Genomic DNA, 26,729 nt, shown 5'->3' on the forward strand with positions numbered 1-26,729 from the left:
CTACTTGCTGCTGGCATGCTGCCTGCCCTCATGGGCAGGTAGCATGCTTCAGCACCAGGGTGAGGGCTAACCATAGAAATGCTCTGGAAGTCAGATCATCTCTATGGATGACCCAGCCTTTGGTTGCCTACCCCACTTTTTTTCTGTGTGGGTTTTTTTTTTACTCCTGGATATCCAGGGATCTAATTTTGCCCCCGTGCTGCAAACTTGCAGTGTGGGTAACATTTTCTCGTTCCTGCACATGACTCTAGCAGTGTTTCAAAGGAGTCTGTGATGCTGCAAGAAGCACATGTGGGCTCATCTGGACACACCCTAGGAAGGAGAAGAATAGTTCTAGAACAAGGATCCTGGACTTTAGAAGGGCTATCTTTAAGAAACTAAGGCATCCAGGTAAGGGGATCATCTGGATTTGAGATGTAGGAGAACTGGATGTGGAAATACACTGGAAATATTTTTAAGGCAAAAGTACAATTACTGCTGATGGCTTGAAACCCAAGCAAGATGGGAAAACCTGGGACAGGAAGGGCGACATACCTGCATGGAAGAAAAGGATTTTCAGACCAGCCATTAAAAATAAGCAGAGGATCTAGGAAGTTTTCCCCTATGTCAGACTGTGTGGGTTTCCTCTTTCTCTATGGCCTGGGGCATAGTCTTTTTCCTAGAATCTTCCGAGCATGCATCAACCAACTACTTATCTGTCACTGCATTAGCAGGGCATTGTCAATGCCCTTGTCTCTCCTACTTTTACCTGTGACATGTTATATGATGGTCTTGGTGTTCTGAATATTGTTCCTTGTAGTTGTGGGTGAAGATATGAAGCGTAAATTTTGGGCATGTTTTCCCTAAATATTCATATATTTGTTAGTGTTAATGGGAAGAAACTCTCTCTTATCAAAAGCTATAGCTACTTGTGAATTTTTAAAATAAAAATGTATACAATATTTTCAACAATGTATTCAAGAGACCCCCAAACAAGAACACAAAAAAGATTTTCCCTGAAATGCATGTCATAATTAGCCTGTTCACTCAGAGGAAAACCTGAGAAAGTAGATGGACCTTGAAACGTTCTGCAATGTCAGCAAACATGGAATTAAAATCCACCACTGAAAACATCATGCCTTCCATTTAAGTCAGAGAAATATTAATTCAAGTGCATGACTGCTGTCCACACTCACTTCATGTGATCTGTACAACTCCTTTAAGGAGATATGAATTGCCTTCATAACCCCCCCCCCCAACTATTTATAGCCCTTACCATAAAATGGAACCAAGTATCATCCTTACTGTGATTGCCATTTATGTCATTTAGTATCTTCATAAACTCCATGAATTTGTAGAAACCTTAAACTTCAATAATTTCACAGAATCACAGAAACAGAAAATAAGGGTGGGAAGGGACCTCAAGAAATCATCTAGTCCAACCCCCTGCTTAAAGTAGGATCAGCCCCACTGCCCCAACGAGATCATCCCAGCCAAGGCTTTGTCTAGCCCAGTCTTAAAATCCTCCAAGGACAGAGATTCCACAGTCTCTCTGGGTAACCTGTTCCAGTGCTTTACTACCCTCCTAGTGAGAAAGATTTTCCTAATTTTTAACTTACACTTCCCTTGCTGCACCTTGAGATCATTGCTCCTTGTTCTGTCATCTGCCATCACTGAGAACAGTCCAGCTCCATCCTCTTTCATACCCCTCTTCAGGGAGCTGAAGGTTGCTATTAAATCCCTTCTCAGTCTTCTCTTTTCCAGACTAAATAAGCCCAGTTCCCACAGTTTCTCCTCATAAGTCATGTGCCCCAGCCCCTGAACCATTTCTGCTGACCTCTGCTGAACATTCTCAAATTTGTCCACATACTTCTGTAGTGCGGGGGACAGCACACCAAAACTGGACACTATACTCCAGATGTAGCCTCACCAGCTGGATCCAGACACCCAGGCATGTGTGATTTCTGGTGCTGTAAACCTCTTTGTGGCACCACAACCTGCATTTGTTGCACATTAAACTGTGCATGGCACTGCTAATTTGCAGTACCGGGGCAAAATTTGCTACCAGTATTTCCCAGTAGCAAAAAAACCCAAACATCATTGAAAAAAAATAACCCATAGAAAAAAAAAAGTGGCACAAAGCACAACAAAGGGGCATGTGCGGGGTCAAATGCCCAGGGCTGCCTGTTCCCCTGTCTCCGTGAACTGAAGATCCCCTGCACTGAAACACCCTACGCCTCAGCCAGCTGCTCCCTGGGGCACAGGGTACCTTGAGATGGGAGAGCAAGCAGCCTTGGGCTGGCAGCCATGTGGCTAGAGACTGGAGCTCCCCCTGCTGGCCACAGGGGCACATGGCAGCACCAGAGGCACTTGGGACTAACTTTAGTCCTAAATCACTGCACGTGTAGATACCTACCAAAAATCACAAAATTTAGTCACGCTAATTTGCGCGTGTAGACGCGGCCTTATATGATTAAAAAGATAACCTGTATAAAAAAGATTGCACTGAATGGATAAAAAGTGAAACTCAAAATAAGAAAACCCCCCAACCACCCTAATAAAAACAGATAGCTAAAAACAAATTAGAAAACCCAATAAGCCTAATAAGAAATAATGAATAGCACTACCAAGGTATGAAAAACTGTAATAAAAAAGACTACACATTTCATGGCATCCCACAACCCTTTTGCCATATTTCCAGTGCTCTGTGAAAAGAAGGTTCCGGTTCCATCTCAACTCAAAAAGGAAGGTAATACTTAAAAAGTGACATTCTGCTAAAATATTGACACATTGGGGGAAGAAGCGAGTTAATCTGGAACACACTGGCTGGACTGTGGTAAAGGGATTGGAGGCTAACTTTAAAAGTCTGTAGTCTGTACATTAAGTGTGTGGACTTCCAAAACTTGAAAGCAGCTACCTATTTGCATTGCTGGGGTTTCTGCTACTCAGGTTACTTGCTACTCAAGGTCTATAGGTCAGAGGCGGGCAATTATTTTGAGCAGAGGGCTGCTTACTGAGTTTCGGCAAGCCATTGAGGGCTTCATGACAGGCAGCCCAGGGCAGATTAATATTAATTTTCTAAATTTTTTAGGGGCCCCGCGGGTCAGATAGACTGGCCTGATGGGCTGCATCTGGCCCCCGGGCCACATTTTGCCCACCTCTGTTATAGGTCGTGCCCCAACTCCCTTCCTCGCATAGTTTCCCCACTTTGACCAACAGCAAAGGGCAACTCTTGGGCCTTTCACATAGTAGGTCCACTCCCTACCATGCTCACTCCTGCGTCTTACGCTTGGCAGGCTCAGTATACAGCAACTCCCTCCTGCCTTTCTCTCTGTACTGCTGCCTGTCTGTTACCATGGAGACAGACAGCAGAGCTAGAAGGAGCTGAGCTCAGAAACCTGGGCAAAGGAGTAACAGAACAGGCCTTCCAGGGAGAAGGGATGGCTCAGCAAAAAAACTCTGAATCCTGAGTGCTGAAGAGTAATTTTAATGAGAGGAAAAAAGAACTGGAAGGGGGTGAGAGGACTGGGAGAATGGACAAAGAGAAAGACAGGTGTGCTGAGGATGTGGTATCACCTGGTAACTAGCGTCATGAAGGGGGATCTGGTACAGAAGAGAATAGAAGATAAATTGTTGTATAGAAGAAGTAGGACAGAGAAAGAGAAGCTAATTTTGAGAATAAACTGGTAGGAAGATGAAAAATGTCATGTAAACAACTTTTAAGCCACAAGTGGGAAAGTAGAGGGGAGGAAACGGAAGAGAGGAAAACACAAAAAGTAGTACTGAACTGGTTCCCACCCTTAAAAATATGCATTTATAATTTTCACCCTGTGCAAAAATATTATGGAGAAATCTCTAGTTCCAAAACACAGAAGTATTGTAGTCATCTCTCCCCAAATATCCCCTGAATCTCAATGTGGTTCTTCTTCTCACTCTTGTAATAAACTCTAGACAATCTGCTCATTTTAGAAAATTGAGTCTGGCAGCTTCTTTCTAACAACACTAGGGATTTTGAAGTTTAAAAGGCACATGGGACAAAACATGTGAATAAATGAGATGAATGGTGTATAGAATATCGTCTGAGCATTATCCAGATAAATTGGAAACATAGCTAAGTACAGTTGTTCAAAAAGCTGAGGTGGAAGCGATCTAAGTTTCACACTTTAAGTGCCATAAGGTTAGGCTAGGAATGAACAAAACAGACATTCTTCTTTTGCAGGGGGAGGAGGGGAGGTGGGAGCATGCAGGCTGCCTGGACTGGCTGAGGCCAGCAAATTACGGGTACTCCTGTATGCTTCCCAGCAGGCTGCTCGAGAATGCTGAGCCCAGTCTGATTGGCCATTGAGACCCCTCTTCCAAGCCCCAACCACTTCTACCACCTGGCCCACCTGACAGCCACATGCAGGAGGATGTAGCTCCAGCTGTGCTGGCTCGGGCTTGGGTTGGGGTTGGGGCAGGGACTGGCCCTCCCTCCTCTGCCACCCAATCACCATGGGCAGCTGGCAGGGCCCCCAGCTCTTCTTCCTGCCTGAAGCCGGCTCTGTAAGAACTCACTCAGCTGGAGCAGATGAGTGTGGACCTAGAGGGGGATTAGTGGGGGCCTGCAAAGCAGCCTGGGATGCCAGGGGATTGTGATCTAACTTGAGGCACTAGGGGTCTGGTACAGAAGTTCAGTAGACCAGACTAACCTAAGTCACTTAAGTCTAATATTACATCCATCCAGGTTTATCTTGGAGTGGGTTCTACCATTTTTAAACAGGTCTATGTGCACTAAACTTCTGTTCCATTACGGGCGTAGATCAGTTTCCAATCACTTATGCTGGTTTATGTGCAATGTCCGTACCTGGCCCATGAGTAAAAGCTGGTACTTTAGGTAAGTAATGAAAATAATGCTATTTCATATCAGAAATGTTCTGTACATTTTACAGTTTAAACTGGCAATGCCAATGAACAATCTCTAAACACGATGTAAATAAAGATGAAAGATAAAGATGAACTCTAATAAATGGTAAGATACTTCTGAATAACTCATAACATTTATTTTAAAATTATGAGTAATATATTTTGAATCTGTTACTTTTCTATTATTGTTCTTCTCTTGGCTCTTAAGCAGGTTTAAAATATCCTTTCTGATTTGCATTGCTTTGTAAAACAAATGCATTCTATTTTATAGAAATTCTTCAAGAAATTAAATTTTGATTTAAACAAAGGAGAGTGGCAGATGGTAGGGCAGAGTGGCAACTTAGAGACTAATCATGCAGTTAGTACACCCTACCCTATCTTCTACCTGACTTCAGACTAACACAGCTAACCACCTCTCCCACAGTGTGGAATGAATTTCATTAATCACATATGTGCAGTAATTGCTAGCCATTAACAAACAAACAAACGTTCCGTTTCTCAGATCAGATTTTGTGTCAATGCAGCAATCACAACCTCTGCATTATCCATTACATAAGCATCTTATATACAAATTTGGTTTAAAAGTCTGTTTGATTGACACTGCAAAGTATTTGGAGTTGTTGAATTAACCCCCACACACAAACCCCTTAACCAGAAACAACAGATGCTAGTATTTAAATTTTGTATCTCTGCCCAGCTTCCAATTTAAACTAGACTAAACACAATAACTAAGCACAAGGTTGCATAAAGAATTCATGCAGCAAGTTCAATATCCATAAAAGCCTTTAATAGACCTATCCTATAGCAACATACCTGTTGCTAACAAACAAAATGCACTTAGTTTTCTGGGGTCTTCAGCAAATTCTGTACCTGAGATGAAGCATGCTAAACATCTCAAGTGTTTTATACCATGTGAACACTGCAAGCTATGGAAAACATGACATTTCTTTAGAAGGGAAGATAATAATTACAACAGTTTATTATGAAAAGTTAAAAAAGAAGCAAAATCTACTGTGCAACTAAGATTTAAACTACTCTACTAAATTAAAAAATCTGCGATATGATAAAATAATCTGCAATAAAAACATTTTCCTGTTTAAATTACAAACATTTTATTTGTTTGTTTTTTGGTATCGATCTCAACATTTCAAGACGCGTCAAAGTCAAATTAATGTATGAATTGCTACAAAAATAACAGATGCAATCAATCAATTTAGTTTCCTGCCATCTTACACAATATCATTAGGAAATTCTACTGAGATGCTTGTAAGATTTTAATAAAAACAGTACAGAATTCCCAGGGAAATTTTCATGCAAATCCATGTAGGTCCCTTTGTCTTTCTTTAAATGAATGCATGAAGCAAAATACTTATTTTGAAACAAAACTTAAAAAAATAATAACAACAACTTGCTGGTTAACCTGCAATGAAATGTGTTTTGTGAGGGGAGGAAAGAGGGAAACTGCTCACAAACTAAGAAATCAGTTATTCACACAGTTTTGTTTTACAGGTTGACAGATACCCGAGAGTAACCTATTCCTGGAATACTGTATGTGAAATATAAAGAAGCCAAAAGCAAGAAAAGTGAAGGGAGGAAATGAAATAGAGGAAGAGAGTAATTCTTAAGTGGTTCCCAACCTGAAAAAATGTGCATTTATAATTTTCTACTGTGTGCAGAAGTTTTTCCATTGAAAAAAGATGAATATTTTTTCCATAATCCCTCAACGAAATTAAAACTAGTCTCAGTGGTGAGAAAATCATAGAACTATGTTCCAGAGATGAAAAAGCATCTGTCAGCTGGATGTTTTGTGGGAAGGGTTTGCAGAGATGCTGAGTGGATCAAAAGGAGCAGAAAGGTCTAAACTGTGACACTTCTACCTCATACATATCACAGAACTGTCATCCAAACAGAGAAACTGGTCTACATGCACAAAACTACCTCCCCCGACTCGCCCACCAATCCTTAAACTGAAAGACAGAATGCAGCTGTATGAACCAACACAACAAATTTTGGGTTCCTTACAAATAGCAGCATGAACTACTCTTCCATTATGGGAGTTCTAGACTTAGCATCAATTTGAAGATATTACTCTAAAACATGAAATCAGATGGGAATAAATATATTATGTGGGGTTGAATTTAGATTTCAAAGAAGAAAAAATCAAAAGAAAGCAAAAGTTCTCTTACATGTGGTAGTCTGGTTCCACAGTGTGAGGTGGCTCAGCATGGGGCACTGGAGTAAAGTATACGAAAACGAAACCGTGCAAGTTTGTTGAGTAGGGTGTCAAAATAAAGAAAGAATCAGGATTCATTTAATTTTTTTTACTATAATTCCTCTAAGAATTGATACTCACAATTGACTCTATAACATGACAACATTGATCCTTTACAGTACTCTTTTATTAGTGCATTTGCTCTCTCTCAATATGTGCAGTTGAGTTCTAAGATGACAGATCTGTAAATGTTTCTTTTCATTTTTAGTTTAACTGGAAAACCTAAGTAAAAACCCTTGAGAAAAAGCAAGAGGTGAAAGCAAACTACACTCAGCCCCATGTGTTTTGCATTAACAACCTTTTATCTTCAACTGAACCTGAAATTCTAATATATTTAAAATTTCCATTTTCAAATACATCAATGAATATATGGTGAATGGATGGAATCACAAGGCGGCAAGGGAAACTTATATTCCAATTGAACATTCTGACATCTCTAGTCAAAATAATCTAAGTACCTTGGGTAAAAGTCTTAGACTTGCTTTTAGAGAGGCTTCCTCCTTTGCTTTTATTACACTTTGAAGATACAGGATGGCTAGGAAAGTCTCACATGTTTCTGAACAGCTTTAAGAGCATGTGGTTGCTTAAACACTGCAAAGTTGTATGTAAAAAATGCCGATTCTATTGCCTTTTCATAGTTTCATAGGTGACAGGGGCTTTAGCCACATTATATCTTCAAAGTCCTGCACAAACTAAAACTAATTAATCCTTATCACAGTATTCTGCAGTTATTATTTGATATTCAGTGGTAGAAACAGAATGCTCACAAGGAAAATCCAAATTGGAGGGCATATACTTGCCTAAAGGTGTTTTTACAAGACCATATCAGCCTGGCTAGGGACAGGTATTACACATAAACTTGTTTAAGTGATCAGAAACTGGTTTAAACCTGTAACAGAACCCCTCCCTGTCCCCAGCCCCTCCCCTCTGCTGCCTGGCTGCAGCTCAAGAGACTGCAGGCTGCTCCCCACTTCCCCCTCACCACTCCCTGCTAAGCAGGAAATCCCCAGGCAGAATCAACAGATAGCTGGTAATATCCCCGTGTGTTTTTCTTAATGGGGTGATAAACACTGAGTTACAGGGTGATAAACAGTGTTATCAATTCCCTGCTGGGCTAATCAAAGTGTCCTGCTGGGGTCTGGCCATGCCCCCCTCAGCTCAGCCCTGTGGAAGGAAGGGCGGGCTACTCTAGTGCGGCCCCGGGCTTCTAGCCTGAGCCAGTGCAGGCATGTGCCTGCATTTCTGGGATGGCTGTCCAATTACAAAACTGATTTAGCCTAGCCAGGTTAAACTAACCTGCAAGAATTGAATCAATTCAGGCTCAGGCTTTTTGAACGTCTGTCCCTAGCCCTTGAGTTCTGCAAAATGGGACTGTGAAATTTTCAATGGATCTTGCATCAATTGATGTATTTGGGCTGCATCTATGATAAATTCATCATATCACAGTGAGATACCATGGAGTTAGGCTTCTACATTAACTACTCCATAAAAGAGGGCCAGCCACTTTTACTCCCAATAACAGTCCAGGCCACTCATCAAAGAGGAACAGCATAGTACGAATAGAATTTATCAGCAAGATTCACTTAACCTAGGTTTATGCAACTGACTAAATGCTTATGCTGATCTTAAAAGAAGTATTTTTCTTAATCAGTGGCACAACTTTGTGGATAATTGTGTAGATTTCAGTTTCGATTTGGTAGATCATACTTGGTGCACTAACTTTACCATAGTGTCTACATTTTAGGTAGAAAGTAGTAGTTGTATGTATTTATCGATTTATATTGCACATCATATTTTTGTGAAGTTGAGAATAAGAAGCATATTTCTGAAAGAACATGTCAAAAACTCCACTGGGAATTCTTTGAATCATCATAAATTTAAAAGATGCATCTCCATACTGTACAGTATGGAGGCCCTTGTCACAACTCAGAGACAAACCTGTTTTATGTATAAGACAAGGATTCAACCTCTATTACATGAAGAAAATACAACGCATTCCCCAAATTACAGAACCATTCTGTTCCTTTGGCCACAGAATTTATGTTCTGAGAGTTTATAAAGTCCACTAAATGGCTTAAGAACTTACTATGAAGTATCTTGAAAGATCCAATTTTTGATTAACACCTAATGTCAGTCCATTTTTGCTCTGAATCGTTTTAATTACGGAACAGATTGTTCAAACTTTACACGTAGCTTAAACTCACTGATATACTGTGCATAGGTTACATTGGAAAAAAAATAAGTTGCTAATAAGCTAATGTAATAAAGAGAACTAGGTCCTTGCTTTCCCAGGGAACCCTGTTACCCCCCCCCCCCCCTTTTCCAAGGAGTAAAACTAAGAAGGGAAAAGGAAAAAAAGAAGTGAGGGAAAAGGGGGAGAAAAATCCCGTATTCCTAAATGAATAGTTACTTTAAAAACCTACTGAAATATTTCAAGCATACAAAAATCCATCTTTCTAGAATCCAAAAATGTTTTCAAAATACTTTCACAAAGATCCATGTTCTTTTTTTGGCTAATGAAAATATTAATGATTATTAAGGTTATTGACTGTGGCTGAAGCGAGACAACAGCTCATCTCACTTAAATACTGGGCAACAATGACAGCAATAACTCAAATAATCCTCATTCTTCCTCTGCTGCTAACTTGCGTGTTGCAATTTTGTTGCTCCAAAATGAATCAGTTGGATGCAAGGGACTGTATCAAGTGTTCTCAGTAGTAGATGACTTAACCTAAGCATGTTACCATTTTTAAACATTCTACTGCTGCCTACTATCAGCTCCATTTATAAGACAACTTCTCTGTCTGACAACACTTCTGTGTTTTCTGGGAAGGTACTCTAGCTCCAGAGCATCCCCCTTCCATACATGCAGAAGGATTTCTGCTGTACAAGGCAAACACCTCACCTCAAGTGTGAGATATGGACCTTCATTCCAAATCCCTAACTTCCAAATGCAGAAAGTAAATAGGAAAGTAAACAGACATTACAAATGTGGGAAACTCCAAATTAAGGTAAAATATAGAACTACTAACTAATACCCAAACAAACATAAGCGTGCCCTACAGTGATGCCATGCAATAAGCATATAAGTAGACATAAGTTATTTTGATATTTGGAGTCCCACATTAGATTTTACAGGATTTTAGAAACAGATAAGCTTTTCCACAATTTTTCCTTTACAGTGACTCTACAAGCCACAGGTAAGATTGTTTGTGTTCCCATACTGTGGGTTTCCATGTTGAAATAGGTTTATACCATGTTACATAAAAATATGTTATTAGATTTATATGCCGCCTCTCCCAACAGACTCAGGGCAGCTTATAGTAAGAGACAAACAACATACAAAGGCCAATGAATAACATAGTAAATAAAATCTCCTTGAACAGTGCTCCAGCCTAGCTTGGCTTGATAAACTCCTGCCAAATAGGAATGTCTTAGAGCATTTCTGGAAGATGTCAACACTCAGACTGTAGTGGGCCAAAGGGGGAGGGTATTCCAAAGCCGATGGGTAACTACAAAGTAACAACCTTCCCATGAGCTTTGTCAAGTCAACTTGGTGTTCTGATGGCACTAGTGGTTGCCCCAGCTGACCTGAGGGATAGCTATGGGGCATAAGGGAGAAGGCAGTCCCTTATATATAAAAAATACTAATACTCTTGCCCTGTAATCTGTTTCCAAAAGTAGCAAATATTGGAAGCTATAGAGAAGTGGTGCTCAACCTTTCATCCCCACAGGCCAGATGAGTGGTGTGGGTCAGACTATGGGCCTGCCTTCCAGCCCCATATGCACCAAAGTGGGTCTGCTGTATGCACTGGAACAGGTCCAATGCCCCATCCCCATCCACCTGAGATCAGACCCACTGTTCCAGACCCAGTCCCACATGTGCCAGCCAGATCCTGTGCACAGAGCCATCTATGAGCCTTTGAAATTTAATAGGGGGGCCATAGTGACAGTGTTAATTGCCACTGACCCCCCCACTGCCAATTTTTCAGACCCTTGAGGAGCCCTGCAGATTGGATCACAGCAAGCAGGATCTGGCCCACGGGCCAGGGGTTGAGCCCCTGGTTCACAGATGGTTTGCAACCCCAATTGAGAATCACTGGGCACATCTACACATGCAATAAATGCAAAGCAATAAACTTTGGTGCATATCTTATGGGAGTTTAAGGCTCCCAGGTGCCATGTTTGAACACGCATCACGGACAGTAGCATGTTGATCTGGGTCAGAGCAGCCCTGGCTGGCAGGAGGCCTGGGGGGTCAGCCTGTCAGCCTGGGGGGTCAGCCTGTCAGCCTGGGGCTGCTCTGACCCAGATCAAATCAACATGCTCCAGAGGGCTGGCTGGAGTATAAGGGTGCTCCAGTGCAGAGCTAGCCAGCAGGCAGCCCCCACATTGAAGCACCCTCGTGCTCCAGCCAGCCCTGTCAGCTTCTACACGCGTCTTGCTGCACACTAAAGAACTCTGCTCTGGGAAAGTACTTGCAAATAATAAACTTGGTGGAGCTTATTAGTTAACTGCAGCTTAATAGGTCCGCACGTGTAGATGCTGAGATATTTACTGCAGAACTAATTAGTCAGCCCCATAGTAAACCTCTCATGTAGAGGTGCCCACTGAGTTAGAATCTAGCGAATGCCAGGTAAGGGCAGTGGAGGCAGGCTCCCACCCTGTTGTGCCTTGTTCTTTCCACCTTCTTCCCCCTCCCCATCCCCAGTCTGCACCCTGAGCACTACAATTGGGATCGTTCCTTTCAGGTCTCATACGCTGGTGACTGGAGTCACCTACATTTGTAGCCCCTCCCTCTGGCCCTGAGCTTGTAGAAGAAGCAAAGGGAGTGGGGGAGTGAACTTTGCTGAAATGTGTAGCTCTGAGGCTCCATGTTTGCCTATCTGCTCACTCACCCATGGCAGAGTGTGCTGCCTGGGGGCAGCCAGCAAAAAGGCTGCTGCAGGTGGGGGAGTGGATAGCAGCAGGAGCTCCCAGAGATAGCAGATAGCAACAGGAGGTTCAGGTGTGGTTTGTCTGCAGGATGCAGGATCCTGGGGTAGGTTTGGGGCACTAGCTGGGTGGAGGAGAGTGATTACCTCCTTGCACAGGGGCCAGCCACCATATAACCCTTAAAAGGAGCTTGCAGCACCTGAGGATGCTGCAGCACCGCAGCTGAGAATCACTAACTAACCCTTTTAGTCACTAATATTTTACAAATAATTATACTTAATTATTTAAAGTGATGTAATACTTAGCATATGCTGGGTACTTTACAGATATATTTAAAGGATGCAGTTCCTCCCCCGAGAAGCTTATAATCTAAAAAGGCAAAACCTAGAAAATTGAACAATGAAGCCAACATTTAAAGTTGAATACTGAAGACAAATGAAAGAAGATAGTGGCTTTAGGGACTAGCTCAGTGCGAGTATTCCAGATGGTGAATGATTCATGAAAGATGACAAAAACACTTATGGGAGAAACATAAAAAGGAGCATTATTGGCACTGAGGAAGTGTCAGAGGCAAAATTTTGAGTTTCTTTTTTCAAAAGTACCTTGGTCCGCATGACATTCATATCAAGTGTCCCTCATCCATTTTGACCTCAAATAGTTTCCTCCTCCTCCATCACTTCATAATCACTTTCTGTATGCTATCGGGAAAATAGTTTTATATTGGCAAGGGAACAAACAAAATTACCTTTATTATTAAGGTGTCTATGTCAGCATGACAGGAGGCTTTGAGTGAAGTCCCACAGGGGTCTGTCCTCAGCCTGGTGCTTTTCAACTGGTTTATTAACAATTTAGATGCTGGCATAGAAAGCTTCTTGAGAAAGTTTGTGGACAACACAAAACTGGGAAGAACTGTGAACATGTTAGAGGATGCAAGCACAGTTGAGAAGGATCTCAACAGATCAGAAAGTTGGGCTAGATCTAATAGCATGACATTCAGTGGAGAGAAATGCAAGATGCTATACCTTGGGAGGAATAATTAAAAACACAAATACACAATGGGTGACACATAGTTGGATGGCATCTCAATGGAAAAGGACTTGGGAGTCTTGGTACACCACAGACTATATACGAGTCTGCAGTGGGATACATTAGCACAAAAGACAAATGTGGTTTTGGGATGCATAAATAGAAGCATTAGGTGCAAAACATGGGAGGGGATAGTGCCTATTTAGTAGGGCTGTGCGAAGATTTGGGTGCTGATTTGATCCAAATCCGAATCAAATCAGGGGACCAATAAAACGGTCCAAATAGATTCAAAGCTCCCCAAATCTTTGGAAAAGATTCGGAGAGCTTCGATGATTTGGGCAGTCCCCAACCACTGCAGCAGGAAGCTGCAGCCAGACTCCATGCTGGTAAGTGGGGGGCAGAGGAGGGGGGGCTGAAGGGGAAAAGGGGACCATGGGGGGACCCCTGCCAGCTCTCATCCCCTGCCTGCTCCCCCAGCCCCCCAACCCCTGCCCACTCCCCCAGCCTCCCCATGGCTGCCCCACCTGCTCCATTGGGCCCGTTAAAAAAAACAACGTCTCAACCCTCCCCCCGCTCCGCCAGCCCCTTCATGGCTGCCCGCCTACCCCAGCTCTGGCCCTTTAAGAACCCCCCCCAAAAAATACCCCTCGAACTCACCAGCTCCTGCAGTGGCCTTGCAGGGCTCATGGAAGAGCCTCCCATGTGATGGGGGGCAGCGGGGATCACCCCTCTGCCAGGCAGGAACCAGTGAGTCAGGGGGTTTTGGTTTGCTTTTCTTAAAGGGCCAGGGCTGGGGCAGGCAGTCGGTGAGTTGGGGCTTTTTTTTTTTCCCAAAGAGCCAGGAGCTAGGGTGGGCGGGGCAGCCATTGCTCGGCTGGGAAAGAAGGCGGGAGATGGGCCTGGGTGATTTGGAGATTCGACAGCAGCTGAATCTCCAAATCAGATTTGGCTGAATCAATTCAGGACAGTGATTTGAATCACCGAATCGAATCACTGCCCTCCAAATTGGACGAATCCAAATTGAATACTAGCCACTTTGCACAGGCCTACTTACCTACTCATCACTGGTTAGGCCTCATCTGAAGCACTGTGTGCAGTTCTGGGTTCCACATTTTAAAAAGGATATGGAGAAGTTAGAGAGGGTCCAGAGGCAGGCAACAAAGATGATCAAGAGCTCAGCAGGCAAGTCATATGAGGAGAGGCTGAAGGAGCTAGACATGTCCAGCTTGCAGAAAAGACACTTAAGAGAGGATATGACAGCAGACATCAAATACTTGAAGAGCTGCTGTAAAGAAGAGGCAAAACATCCTTTCTCTCTTGCTGCAAGGAAAAGAGCAAGGACCAGTGGCTTGAAGTTGCAGCAAAGTTAGTTTGGATCGGATATCTGGAAAAACTTCGTTGTGAGAATAGCGAGGCAGTGGAATAGACTGCTTAGGGAAGTTGTGGACTCTCCATCACTGGAAGTGTTCAAGAAGAGGTTGGACAGCCATTGGTCAGGGATGAACTGTGTGTAGGTATGCCTATTTCCTACCATGGATATTTCCCATTATTCTAGGCTTTGGTTGTTGTTCCTGCCTCATGCCTCGTCCATCCTTTTTTTTGTTATATGTGCCAGGGTGTTTTTAAGCCTCCCCAGAGGCATTGGTTGTTGGCTACAGCTAAGGCTGGGGACTTCAACTGGGGTGTGCCGATTCTCCTGCTAGTAGCAAAAGCCAGAGGTTCTTCGTTAGAGGGTCTTGCCTCTCTGCGCAGGGTCAGACCCATAGTCTCAAGTTGCAGCAAGGGAAGTTTAAGTTGGATATTAGGAAAAACTCTCTCACTAGGAGGGTGGTGAAGGACTGGAACAGGTTATCTAGAGAAGTGGTGGAATCTCCATCTTGGGAGGTTTCTAAGGCCTGGCCCGACAAAGCCCTGGCTGGAATGATCTGGTTGGGGATAATCCTGCTTTGAGCAGGGGGTTGGACTAGATGACCTCCTGAGGTCCCTTCCGACCATAATTTCCTATGCTATTATGATTCTATGATAATTACTATATTTGGAGTCAGGAAGGAATTTTACCTCACAGCAAATTGGTATGGACTATGGGAGTTTTTGCCTTCTTCTGTAGCAAGGGGCATGACCTTCTACCTGGGACCTCTTGAGCTGTTATTATTTAAAAAGTTGTATATTGACATAATTTTATAGAAGTAGAACATTGGCTACCATGGTACCCCTGCTTTACCCATGGCAGGTTAAGGTGTTAAGTTTATGCTGTGTCAGGATTAAAGGTAGTTTTATGCAGAGTTCAGATTATGGTTGTATGGGATAATTTGGAGGAGGATGATCCTGCCTCAGGCAGGGGTTTGGATTAGATGACTTCTGGAGTTTTCTTCCTGCCTTACTTAGCTATGACTCTATGACCTGTCTTTATTTATACACTACATTTTATTTTTGTAAATGTTGCCAACCTCCAGGCTTCAAAAATTCTAAGTCATTCTGTGATCACTGTAAATTGAAAAACATGAGATTTAAAAAATAATAAATGTGGAGGATATTTTATTTCTGGCTTTTGAGTCCTTAAGGCTCACATTTTTAAGCAAGTAAGAAAACAGAAATGAAGATCAGGTCAATACCTTTACTCCATCTTGGTTACTATTAGGGTTCCTGACTCAGGATTGCTCAGGGAACATGCCAGGCCATCTCTCACCTACGTAACTTTCAGACTGTGGACAGGCTAGCCTAGAAAACTCCAGTGCCCTAAGAAAACAAAACAGTTGCAATCAGCTGGGTGATAGCGATCCACCTACCCTGGGGGTCTTTAAGAAGCTGCTTGATGCCTACCTGATTGGGGTCAATTGAGCCCAGTTTTCCTCCTGCCCAGGCAGGGGGTTGGACTTGAAGATCTACAAGGTCCCTTCCGACCCTACTTCTATGATTCTATGATCTGGTGCAACTCCTTCAACTAAGGTAACTCTATCAAACCCAAGAAAATCTACCCCAGTTTCAATTCAGGGTGTTTTTTCATAGAACAAGGTAATTTCTTCCTCTGACTCTATTGCAAGTTGGTGCTCCAAAGCTTGAAGGCTTGTGCATTGAGTTTCTCTGTCTTGAAGTAACACTGGCCACGTGCAGACATTCCTGGGACCTGATCTATGATCATGCATGTGATCATAGTTTGGGTCCCAGTTGTGCACAGCTTTGCTGGTGCCAGAAGCCATACTGGGAACACTGAATAAGGTGGGGTGGGGGAAGGGTGGGCAGGTCCATGGGGAGTGTTCATGGGATTGAATGGGGAGGGGGGGTGGCGAGTCATCTGTCTCAGGGTGGAGAGAAGTCAGGGGGCTAACAGTAGCCTGGTTGGAGTTGGAGGTGTAAGGAGTGACCTAGAAGCCTCTACTCAAAGATGAAGCAGAAGAGAATGCTATGTGAAAAATGCCCATCTGCAATGATAAGGAGGAGACAGTCCTAGATAAAGGGGGCTTGAAAACAAAAGCAGAAGCAGAGTACTGGGTTAAAGGGCTCATTAAAATACTAAAAATCACGCCCCTAGGTGGGGAAGAAGTATGCTAATGAAACACACATGTATGTAAATGAGATACATAGCTAAAACACAGGTATAGAGACATGCTCAGTAAAGAACTCCTTGCGTCACTCCTTACAACCAATCAGCAAACAAGCACGTTGGTGAAAACTTGAAAACTCCTGTATAAAAGATGCTTAGATATAGTGATCGGGGTGCTTGTTACGTGAAATTATTCCACTCGCACCTTTTATTGCTAGCAATAAGCCTTCTTTGTACTTTCACCCCTGCTATCTTTATTGGCCTTTGCATACCGGGCACGATCCCAGACTTGAGCTGGGGCTCAACAGGGGGAGGGTGGATAGGAAAAGTGCAGACCTAGAGCTAGGAAAAGTGGCTGCTTCCCAATCTACATTAGTGCACCTCTCAGGTCAGGGGTGACTGGTGCCTCCTGAGTCTGGGGGGGCACAATTTGTGGGTGGGCCAAAAGCTCCATATCCACTCCTATACTTTTGTGTCGCAGCTTAGTGCTCCCCCGCCAACATGCTGCCAATCCATGCAGCAAAAACAGTGCCCTGTTCTGAGTGATGCAGAGTCAAGGGCCAATCTCGGGGAGGGGGGGAAACGTGCCTCCCCCACTCCTCCCCTAGCAGTCGCCTCTGTCTCAGGTGAGCTAAATTAGATCAGGCTGGTCATTTTTTTTTCCTGATCTAACCTCCCTGAATGTATGTACAGATTGGCACTTAGACGGGCTTAACCCTAGTTAGATCAATCTAAGTGTAACATCTGCACATACCCTCTGTTTGTATGGCCATGGCCTCACCTTCCATCAAAGTCAGGTTAATGAAACGTGCCACAAGGAGTCATTACATGCACTGAAATGAATGTGTAGATGGTGACAGGGGCTGGCTCGGGCATGAGGGTGCTACAGTCTGGGGGCTATCTGCCGCCTAGCCGTGCACTGTACCACCCTTGTGCCCTAGTCAGCCCCTCTGCTGTCCTCCACTGCCACCCAGAGCCTGGGGCTGACTCCCCGTGCCCTCTGCCAGCCTGGGATGCTCCACCCTAGTTTAGGGTGCTGCAGTCCCAGGTACATGTGTAAACACTGCGCCCAGGAGCAGTTTTCTCTGGCATGGGCTGTGCCAGAGTTTATCACATAGCATTACTTGCATGTGTAGATGCACCCACAGTGACTCAGCATAATGAACTTAACCGTTTCCCAGCAGTACTAATCCTTGTTAATAGATTGGATGTTTAAGGCAAAACTATTAGCTTGTTACATTTCCCCTATTTCAGTTTGCAATCTGCCATATTCGATTCAATTTAACCAGCACACAGTCTCAATCTACCTAATTCAAAATCCAAAGCTGCTATGTGCCATCATATATCTTGTGGATACACCTCCTTCTCCAGTTTTAAGGTGTTTTCCTGAACAGCAAAAAAGGAAAATAGATATCAAACTGTTTCCACTAAGTGCATGAAACACTTCTATGCTTTTATGTCTACTCTTCAGCCTGTCATTTTCTGTCAGCCTCTGAATTATTCATGTAAGTCATCTTCACTAATATGTACGGCAAATATAATTCTCATTATTTTATTTAGGATCAATGTTTTCACTCACATATTAAAAAAAGAGAGGAAAAAGTTAAATGCAGCTGCGACACTTGGTTCTGACTGATGGCATATTAAGACAAAAGGGAGACAGACACTAGAAAACAATCCACCGTTTGCAGTTTGGTGCAGTGAAGAGTGAAATCCTGTGAACCCATGGTACTGTTTCATTAATTTTATTATGTATCACTAAGGTGAACAATTGATCCATAAATGAAAGTAGCAAAATATATCCTATATTTCAGAGGCAGTGAATTCAAATTAAGTTTAATCTGGTAACTGTCTCTGGAAATAGCTTGTAAAAAGCAAGCAACACATATTATGTAATCTAGATGAATTTAAATATCAGCCAACACACACCTAAAATCATTTCTGTCCTTCATCCCATCACCACTGCAACTGTTATTTTTAAAACCCTTTGGCTCAAGCAACACACTGCTTCTCCTGTGCTTGTTTAAATCCATTTTAATGCAGAAATTATTTAAAACATTACTTTGTATGTTTTTCATACGACTAAAACCACATTGTTATACGAGTTTGACTGTGGTAATTCCTTCACTACTTTTGTTTGTAAACTGTCTCACAGTTAGAGACAGTGTCAGACCTGGGGACTATCCCTCTGCCAACTGAAGTGAGAACTTTGTTTTGATGTATGGAAATACAGTTTTAAAAAGTCAAGGTCTGCTGGCAGTTTCTCTGTAAGCTGCTATGGCAGCTGTGCTAGAGGTCATGAATATTACATAAGGACTGTCCATGCATTCAAGCCAGCATCACTAAGCCAAATTCCCATAGCAACACTCACATAGATTTACTCATCACTAAGAGATGCATCAGCTCAGCTGTGAGTGCTATAATACTAGTCTTATTTTTCTAGATGTTATTACTTGATCTCTTCCTTTAAACATTAGGGTTTTTTTTTACTGATAACCCTGATAAAATATTTACTTTTATTTTCCAGCAAAAATCATCTACTGTCTCTTAAAACAAACTAATATTAAACTAGCACTGAGCAGCCCTGACATTCTAAACTCTGGTTAACCATTCTTCCTATTATCCAAAGATCAGCAACATCCCTAGACAGCTTCTGTAATGCTTTTCCTATGGAAGGGAAACTTCACCAGCAGATCCTACAAGGACAACAAGTTTTGGGTGGGGGAGAGAAGTTTGGTATCCCCCTGTATGTTAGGTAACAGCAGAAAGAGTGGTTTAGAAGCTTAGATGAGGTATCTTTTAACATTAATTATATTTCTCTAACACTTGATAACTCTTCTTACTTTTCTCATTGACTGAGGTGCACACATAGGATCCTTGTAGGTTCTGCTGGTGAAGTTTCCCTTCCATTAGTGTGGTAATGAGGTCTTACCAAGGTGCACATAGGAAGCTGGCTGTTTCTTTGTGCACCTTGGTAAGACCTCATTACCACACTAATCTGTTCATCATAAGAAAGTGAATCTCAATTATCTGAATCCTAGATTCCTTTGTAAAACTAAATGAACAGACAAAGATGAATGGAAAGAGAAACAGAGAAAGTAGGAGAGGAGACAGATGGAACATAGAGCTAATGAGAAAGAAGAAACACAGAAAAATGGAAGAGAGCAAAAAACCAAGTGAGAAGGAGAGCTAGCACACGGAGAAAAAAAAAAGATTATATGCCTGGAGACATCTTAGACCCGTATTTGAATAAGACAGAAAATATAAAAGTGAAAAAAAATAGACCTTGATGATCCAAGACCTGGTATATAACACAAAGAAAGAAAAAATGAAGTGAAGTGATTTTAATATATTAATGAGATAATTTTTTTGTATTTGTATAATACATATGGCAAAATACAGTGAAGAGACAGGTGAAATTCAACAGTGTGCACGCATCTGTAACATAACCTCACATCTCTTAGTTAAAAGAGCATACGGTGGGATCTGAACCTCAGTTAGTTTATTACTTTGCCACTGCCTGCCAGGAGCAGACAGCATAATGTTCACAGGGTTCTCAAACTTATTCCTCACCATGGACTTCTAAATCCTGGCTGATCCTATATTAGTACGTATAAATGAGACCAGTGAAATAATCTGAAAAAAACTGATCTCTGTAAGCAGACTTTTCGCATGCACACACCATGTGGGGAACAATCCTGCATCAAGGGGTAATTACTTGGAGATCTGACATCTTATTTCTAGGTTTGTAGGTACACTTGAATTATGGGACCAAATCTTCCCCCAACAAAAATCTTACTGCTGACTTTAACTCCAAGATCTTTCATTATTTACTGGCAATTCATGTCAATGAACTTATATAACAAATACAAAATCTAGTACAGATCTGTTTGCAAGGCACCCTGGTTCTTCCAAAACATACAAATCAGTTTGTAGTGTCTTCAGTGGCAAATTCTTACTTCAGTGTTTTGTTTCGGGTTTTTTTTAATAAGAATATTTTGTCAAGACGGCTGAAAAATCCACACAAGATCACGTACTGCGTTTCTAAAAACTAACTGACTGAAACAAACTTTTAAAAAAGGAACATATTTATGCCCCCGGTATCTGAAGAAGCGCCTTACCTTCGCCTTTTCCAGCTGTGCCTGGGCCTGTCGCTCTGCCTCTCTCCGCACTGCCTCCCTGTCTTCCTCCAGAGATACATCTGAATCGGATGGACGGCTGGTGTAGGAGTCCGCCGAACCCTGAACAGGAAAAGGAGAAATAATATTACGAGGTGTTGCGGTGTTTGCAATAAAAATGAGAAAGGTTCCTCTGGCTTGCCTTTGAGCATACTTTGATAAAATCTTTTACAAGAAACAGAATTGTACACAAGTGAGAAGCAGGAAGAAAAATATTGAGCAAGTTGCTATTTTGCTTTGGAGATCATCCAAAAGGGCAGGTGGCTCTTTGGTGCTTTATTTCCTGCCATATCCCCCCATTCTGATGAGAATGCTTTTTAGTAAGCACAGCTAGTTTCTGTGCAGAGTTACAGGACTGGTGCAGTGCAGGGTTGAAGGACATACCAGTTTCAAGGACAGCTCCATAAAAATCAAAACCTTTAACAAGAGCATTTTATTACTAGTAAAAAAACCATATTCAATAGAAAAATTCAGACTCCGTATTTACAATTACCGTTACACAATATCACTGCAGACAGATTTAATCCATGCCCTCCATTTTTATTTCAGGGCACCTTTTCACCTGACACACACTCCCCATCAGAAATGAACATGGCTCAAATCAATTTCAGCCCTTCAGGAAAAACACGTAAATGACCACAAATCAAGTTCCAACTAAAATAGGTCTCCACTCCACACATGTCCAAGCCCTGCTGCAATTAAACTAGTCACAATACCAAAACAGCTCTGTAAATAATGACAGCTCTGATTTTTCTCTCTCTCCTTGCAATCAAAAAAAAGGGGTTCTGCTAATTCAATCAGAAGGAAAGCAATTTTCTTCCCTTCACTGTAACATACACATATATATATATGCCAACAATGAAAACATAGGGCTTACACAGATATCAGAATTCTTCAGCCGTCCTCCTTTGGCTCTTTTCAGAAGCCTGATCCAGGTGGCCTTCATTAGCCAGACAGCTCAGTTATTGTCCGCAGCTGCAGCGCCCGGCACTGGCTCTCATAAAACATGTGCACACTGAGCACTGCAGAATCACAGCTCCTTTCCTATCCATACTCTGCTGCAAGCTCCTTCCTTCTCTTCTCTCTGCCTTTCACTCTTTCAGTCTCCCTGTTATGAAGTATTCTAATGATTAAATTTTCCCATGCCAGTGGGAAAAAAGGATCTCATAATAAAAAATAAACCAGACTTCAGGTATTTTGTAAGAGACGGTTCAACTCATTAAATTGAGCAGACTGAGCACAGGAAAATGTCTGTGTTGGATTTTTTTTTGGCTGTTAAAAATAGTGCTTATATAGGAGAACCTTTTAAAATCCTGTGCAAAATGTATTCAGTGACATTTGCAAGTGCAAAGTTCATTTCATCTCTTCCTAGATTGGATGGGGGTGGGGTAACCGGCTTTTTACATCACTGGGCATGCTCCATATGTACAGCCTTTTACGCAGATGCTCACATCACACTGTGTTGTTGGTTTGTGTCAAATTGCCATTTTACATTTCAAGGGTAAACAGCTGGAAAACAGCAAGGTCCCTGCAAATCTGGAATAGCTGGGAAACTGTCTTATTTTTGTCATATATCTGTCACAAACTACATTGTTCCTCATCCCTAAATTTAAAATGCTGATCCAGAATCAGATCTCATTTGCACTGTAAATCCAGAACAAAGTCAATTAACTCTATTTACTCTGGTGTGGAAGGCATTGACCAATTAATCATTATAAATATATATAATTTTTGATAGGAAGAGGTAGATAAGAGAAGCAATTAATAACTGCAACACATACACAAAACATTCAAAGGGGCTAAAAACATTAAAAAACACTAAGCTTTACTTCTGCTTTTGTAGTTAGTCACAACCTATATCATTTCCCAAAATGACACTTGAATGACATCTCTCTGTATATTTAATTGGGACATTCATGACACATTTACAGGCAGCTAAGCAAAATCTAAGTGTTAAAGGAAATTTCACTCTAGCTGACTTTGAAGTGCCTGCCTTTGATACAAATTCAGAGCTACATGAAAAATGCAAGATAATAGGAGATTCCAGCTGAGAGCCGCAGCCACAAAGAAACATGGAATTATAAGTTAGAATTTCTTACCAAGTTAGATCTATATGTCTGGGAAGGACCAATTCTCTTCTCATTTATGTTTGTAAATAAGGAGTAACTCCACTGGAGTTAGCAGAATACCCTGATTTATGCTGGTGCAATTCAGCAGAAGTTGACCCATTAAAGGGGAAATTCTTAACTTTTGTTTTTTTCCCCCTAGAGCCCATACCAGTTACAATTTTGAATTCTAATAAAGCAGTCTTTGAACTGACAAGAAAACAACTCCCCAAGGAATAGTCTGTTTACCATGAATGCAAATACATATATTAGGTTGCCTAATTCGTGTACTTCACAATAAGAAAATAAAAGGCAAAGCCAAAACGTCTAGTACAGGGCTGTCTAACCATGCTGTATCAGGGGGCCACAGGAGGCACTGGTGTGTAGCCCATGGGACCACACATGGCTAAGGCGGCACCCTGCAGCCCCTCTACTGCACATATCCCTCTTCCACACACACAAGCTCCCCCAGTGGTATGTGGCCCCTCGGCCCCCTGCCGGTATCATGCACCCTCCCACCATGGGATCTGCTGCCAGCATTCAAACCCCCAGCCTCCACTCCCTGCATGAGATCTGCCAGTGCACAACAGCCTCCACCCTCTGCTGGCAGCACGTGGCCCCACTGTCTGTGAGCTGCTCAAGAGATGCATGGACCCCCAACCCCTGCTCTTCCATGAATCAGAGGGAGTGGTGGCTGCCAGGGCCTATGGACTATATGTCATCCATGGGCTACTAGTTGGAGAGTCTTGGCCTACTGAGTTAAGTAAAACAAACAGAATAGCAACTATAAAAGGCAATAAAAGAACATTTCTATTCTGAATATCTCAAATAGTCTTCTGTATAGCAAAGTACTAGAGGCACTACACCATCTCAAAACACTTTTCTAAATTAGATTTTTTCTTAAAAATACCCATTTTAGCTACTACTAGTACAGCATAAACACTGCCTAAATATTTGCCATGGTCTTTGCTTGCCATGAAAAAGTCACAAGGCTGGGAAATAGAATCCTCAGGCCACGCTAATGAGACTGCCTTTTCAGCTAGGTTGTAGCTACTAAAATTGAACGTAGACTTCCAAATTTCTCCTTTTGGGCCAATAAGTCCATGTGAAGTGTTGGCCATGTCCTGACTCTCTATACTTTGGAAACATTAAAATGATCCAGTTTAATTTGTATTGTAAATCACACAAAGCTAGCTGATATTTCATTTATTTCGCTAGTGATAAGTATGAAGTGATGCCATTTGCTGTGAACAGGATGCAGGGCAGGATTTGAATCGCTGAAAAACAATTGCTTTGTTTCCCGCGTGTAGATTAAAATGATCTGAGGATAAGGGACAGGAAACCAGTGGGCTCTAAATTTTTCAGGCTATTCTCATTCATAAGGAGAGTGCATTATCTTTGGCATCCAGCAGTTTGGGGAGCCAGGTATAACAGCTAGCACCTATGGAGTGCCTCTACTCACGTTGTAGTCTGGTTCTGCCAGTTTTCATTTCATTCACCTGAAGGATGGAAAAGCTTTAGTACTAGATGTTATTCTGGTCCCTTTGGTTGCTCTGATATTATTGCTAGCAGCATTATTATGTTATTATTGCTAGGTATCAGGTAGTTTGTACAGCCAACTATTCTACTTTTTCACATGCTAGCTAGGTTGAAAAAAAAAGATTCCCTTGTCTTCTTTGGTGTTTGAAGTATTTCATCTTGAAACGACTATTGCTGAATCTTTTTTAGGTTTGCTGTGCATATAGGTATAAACTGTTTGATTAGATGACTGCTTGCCTCTAGGTCTCCCTACCATTTTCCTCTGAGTAAGATAGCTGGTATTATATGTTTCTTTTTGAGGCATTTAAAATTTATTGGTAAAAACTTGTGGTCTGAGGCACAGGTCTGTTACAATAATATAAAACTGACTTGCTGAACCTATTTTTGCCAATTTTCCACCAGATTTTCATTAAAATGGGGATGTTATATCAATTATTAATGATGCAAGTTCACTCATGAACTGCTGATACTATGTGCTATTTGCTCATTTATAGTATTCATAGAAAGCTTTTTCAGCCATTCTCTTTCTCTGTGATCCCATGACATTTTTCAAATTATAACACCATCATCATGTGACTTAAAACTATAATTAATACATTCATTTGATAATCTGCAGAAACAATTTTACATCTGCTATGCATTTTTTTCAATCAACTTTAATGAAAAAAGTTTGTAAAGCTATTTTTCAAATCTATAAGACAGCTATGATTAAGCTATCTTCAAAATAACTTGGATATCAACTGAATTTATTTTAAAATGAGATTATATTTGGGGTTTAACCTCACAGAGACCTTATCCATACAAATTGTATGTTCTCTACAAATTGTACATTATATTTGCATATCTGGCTTTTAAGCATGCAGTTTGTGTAGTAGAGAAAATTATTTAGGAGTGGTTATAGCCATTACCATATTTTTTGGGGGACATCCTGAAGTCCTTACAATATACATTTTGGAAAGACATATGAAATACTCTTTATGTATCTCTTCCTTTCCTGTACTCTCCTCTTCAATTTGATGCCATTAGCTCAAATAGCTTTCTTAACTTCTGAGCAACTTTCAAAACAACCTATTATTAAAAAAGACCACAAACCAATTTCCTGATACATGAATTTCTATATTTATGTTATTGTATTTCAGCACTGAATGAAGAAATAAAAAGTAAGGTGCTATTCTTTAATGAATAATGAAGACTGCATAACTACACACAAAGAGACAATCGCATCTATTCATTATAAAGTGCCATTCTTGTAGTATGCTTCCGTGTTACCTCATCTTTTTCATTTATTTAATTCTAAAAAGCATTAGAATCAAAAGGATGCATCTATTCAAGTCCTCAGTTGCCTGACTCTTTGAATAAGAAAATATAAGAACTCAAAATATTAACTAGAGAAGCAGCTGTTTTCAATATTTTAATAAAATGATTCCCAACTACTTCATGGATATTGATAACTGCTACTCCTCTAATCTTGTTCAAAGTGTCAGAGGCGTATCAAGACATGACAAGATGTTTCAATAACTACAAATTAGCAGCTCACCTTCATTTTAAAAATGAAATAAACTCAGGATATCAACCAATCCATAATATATGCCATACTATATTATGGCTAAACACTGTATGACATGTCATGTTATTACACTGATATTCTATCATATCATAAATGCTTTCATTTCACTGGGAAGTTCAAGAACATTTGTATCTATTCTGATGTGGGCAAGAAAATATATTTCAAAATGTTGAAACATCTCACCAACTAGGAGTACTGAGTTTTGACTATCTCTAATTACATATGCCAGGATTCAGTGCTGGCCAATCAAATTAAAATAAAACACTGCAGCACATAAGCCATACAATTTTTTTTTTTTTACTAAATGTGAGTAATAACTCCACTATTTATTACATGCAAATAAGAGACTTCTAAAGGGCCACTGAAAATAAGCTGCCAATAAGCACCACAGTTTGTGAAAAAGACTGGAAAACAAACATGTAAACTTTGTATCTATGCAGTTTTCTTCTCGACATCAAGCGATGCAACTGCTTTGAATAACTACTGAAGGAATACCTCAGTTGCTGTTGCTTTATGAGATTACAGTATTATGAAATTAAACATCATGTTTTTATTAAAACTTGGGTAATCAGGGATCAACATGATTGGCCACAAATTCTATAATACCATCTTGGTTTGAATTTGTGAAGTAAGATGAAGTGACTACAAATGGGAGAGAGAAAAAATATTCATTAAACAGTTTTCC

At 41.3% G+C, this 26,729-nt stretch overlaps 1 protein-coding gene across 1 annotated transcript in view; it reads right to left on the minus strand.

Moving 5' to 3' along the window:
• The window catches only part of CACNB2 (calcium voltage-gated channel auxiliary subunit beta 2), a 175,289-nt gene that overhangs the window by 111,128 nt on the left and 37,432 nt on the right, over positions 1–26,729 (minus strand). The window contains exon 2 of the mRNA XM_025210095.1: positions 20,777–20,896. Within this exon, the coding sequence (XP_025065880.1) occupies positions 20,777–20,896 (120 nt within the window). The remainder of the gene's footprint in view (positions 1–20,776; positions 20,897–26,729) is intronic.

Source organism: Alligator sinensis, unplaced genomic scaffold (genome assembly GCF_000455745.1).
Source record: "Alligator sinensis unplaced genomic scaffold, ASM45574v1 scaffold234_1, whole genome shotgun sequence".
NCBI lineage: Eukaryota > Metazoa > Chordata > Crocodylia > Alligatoridae > Alligator > Alligator sinensis.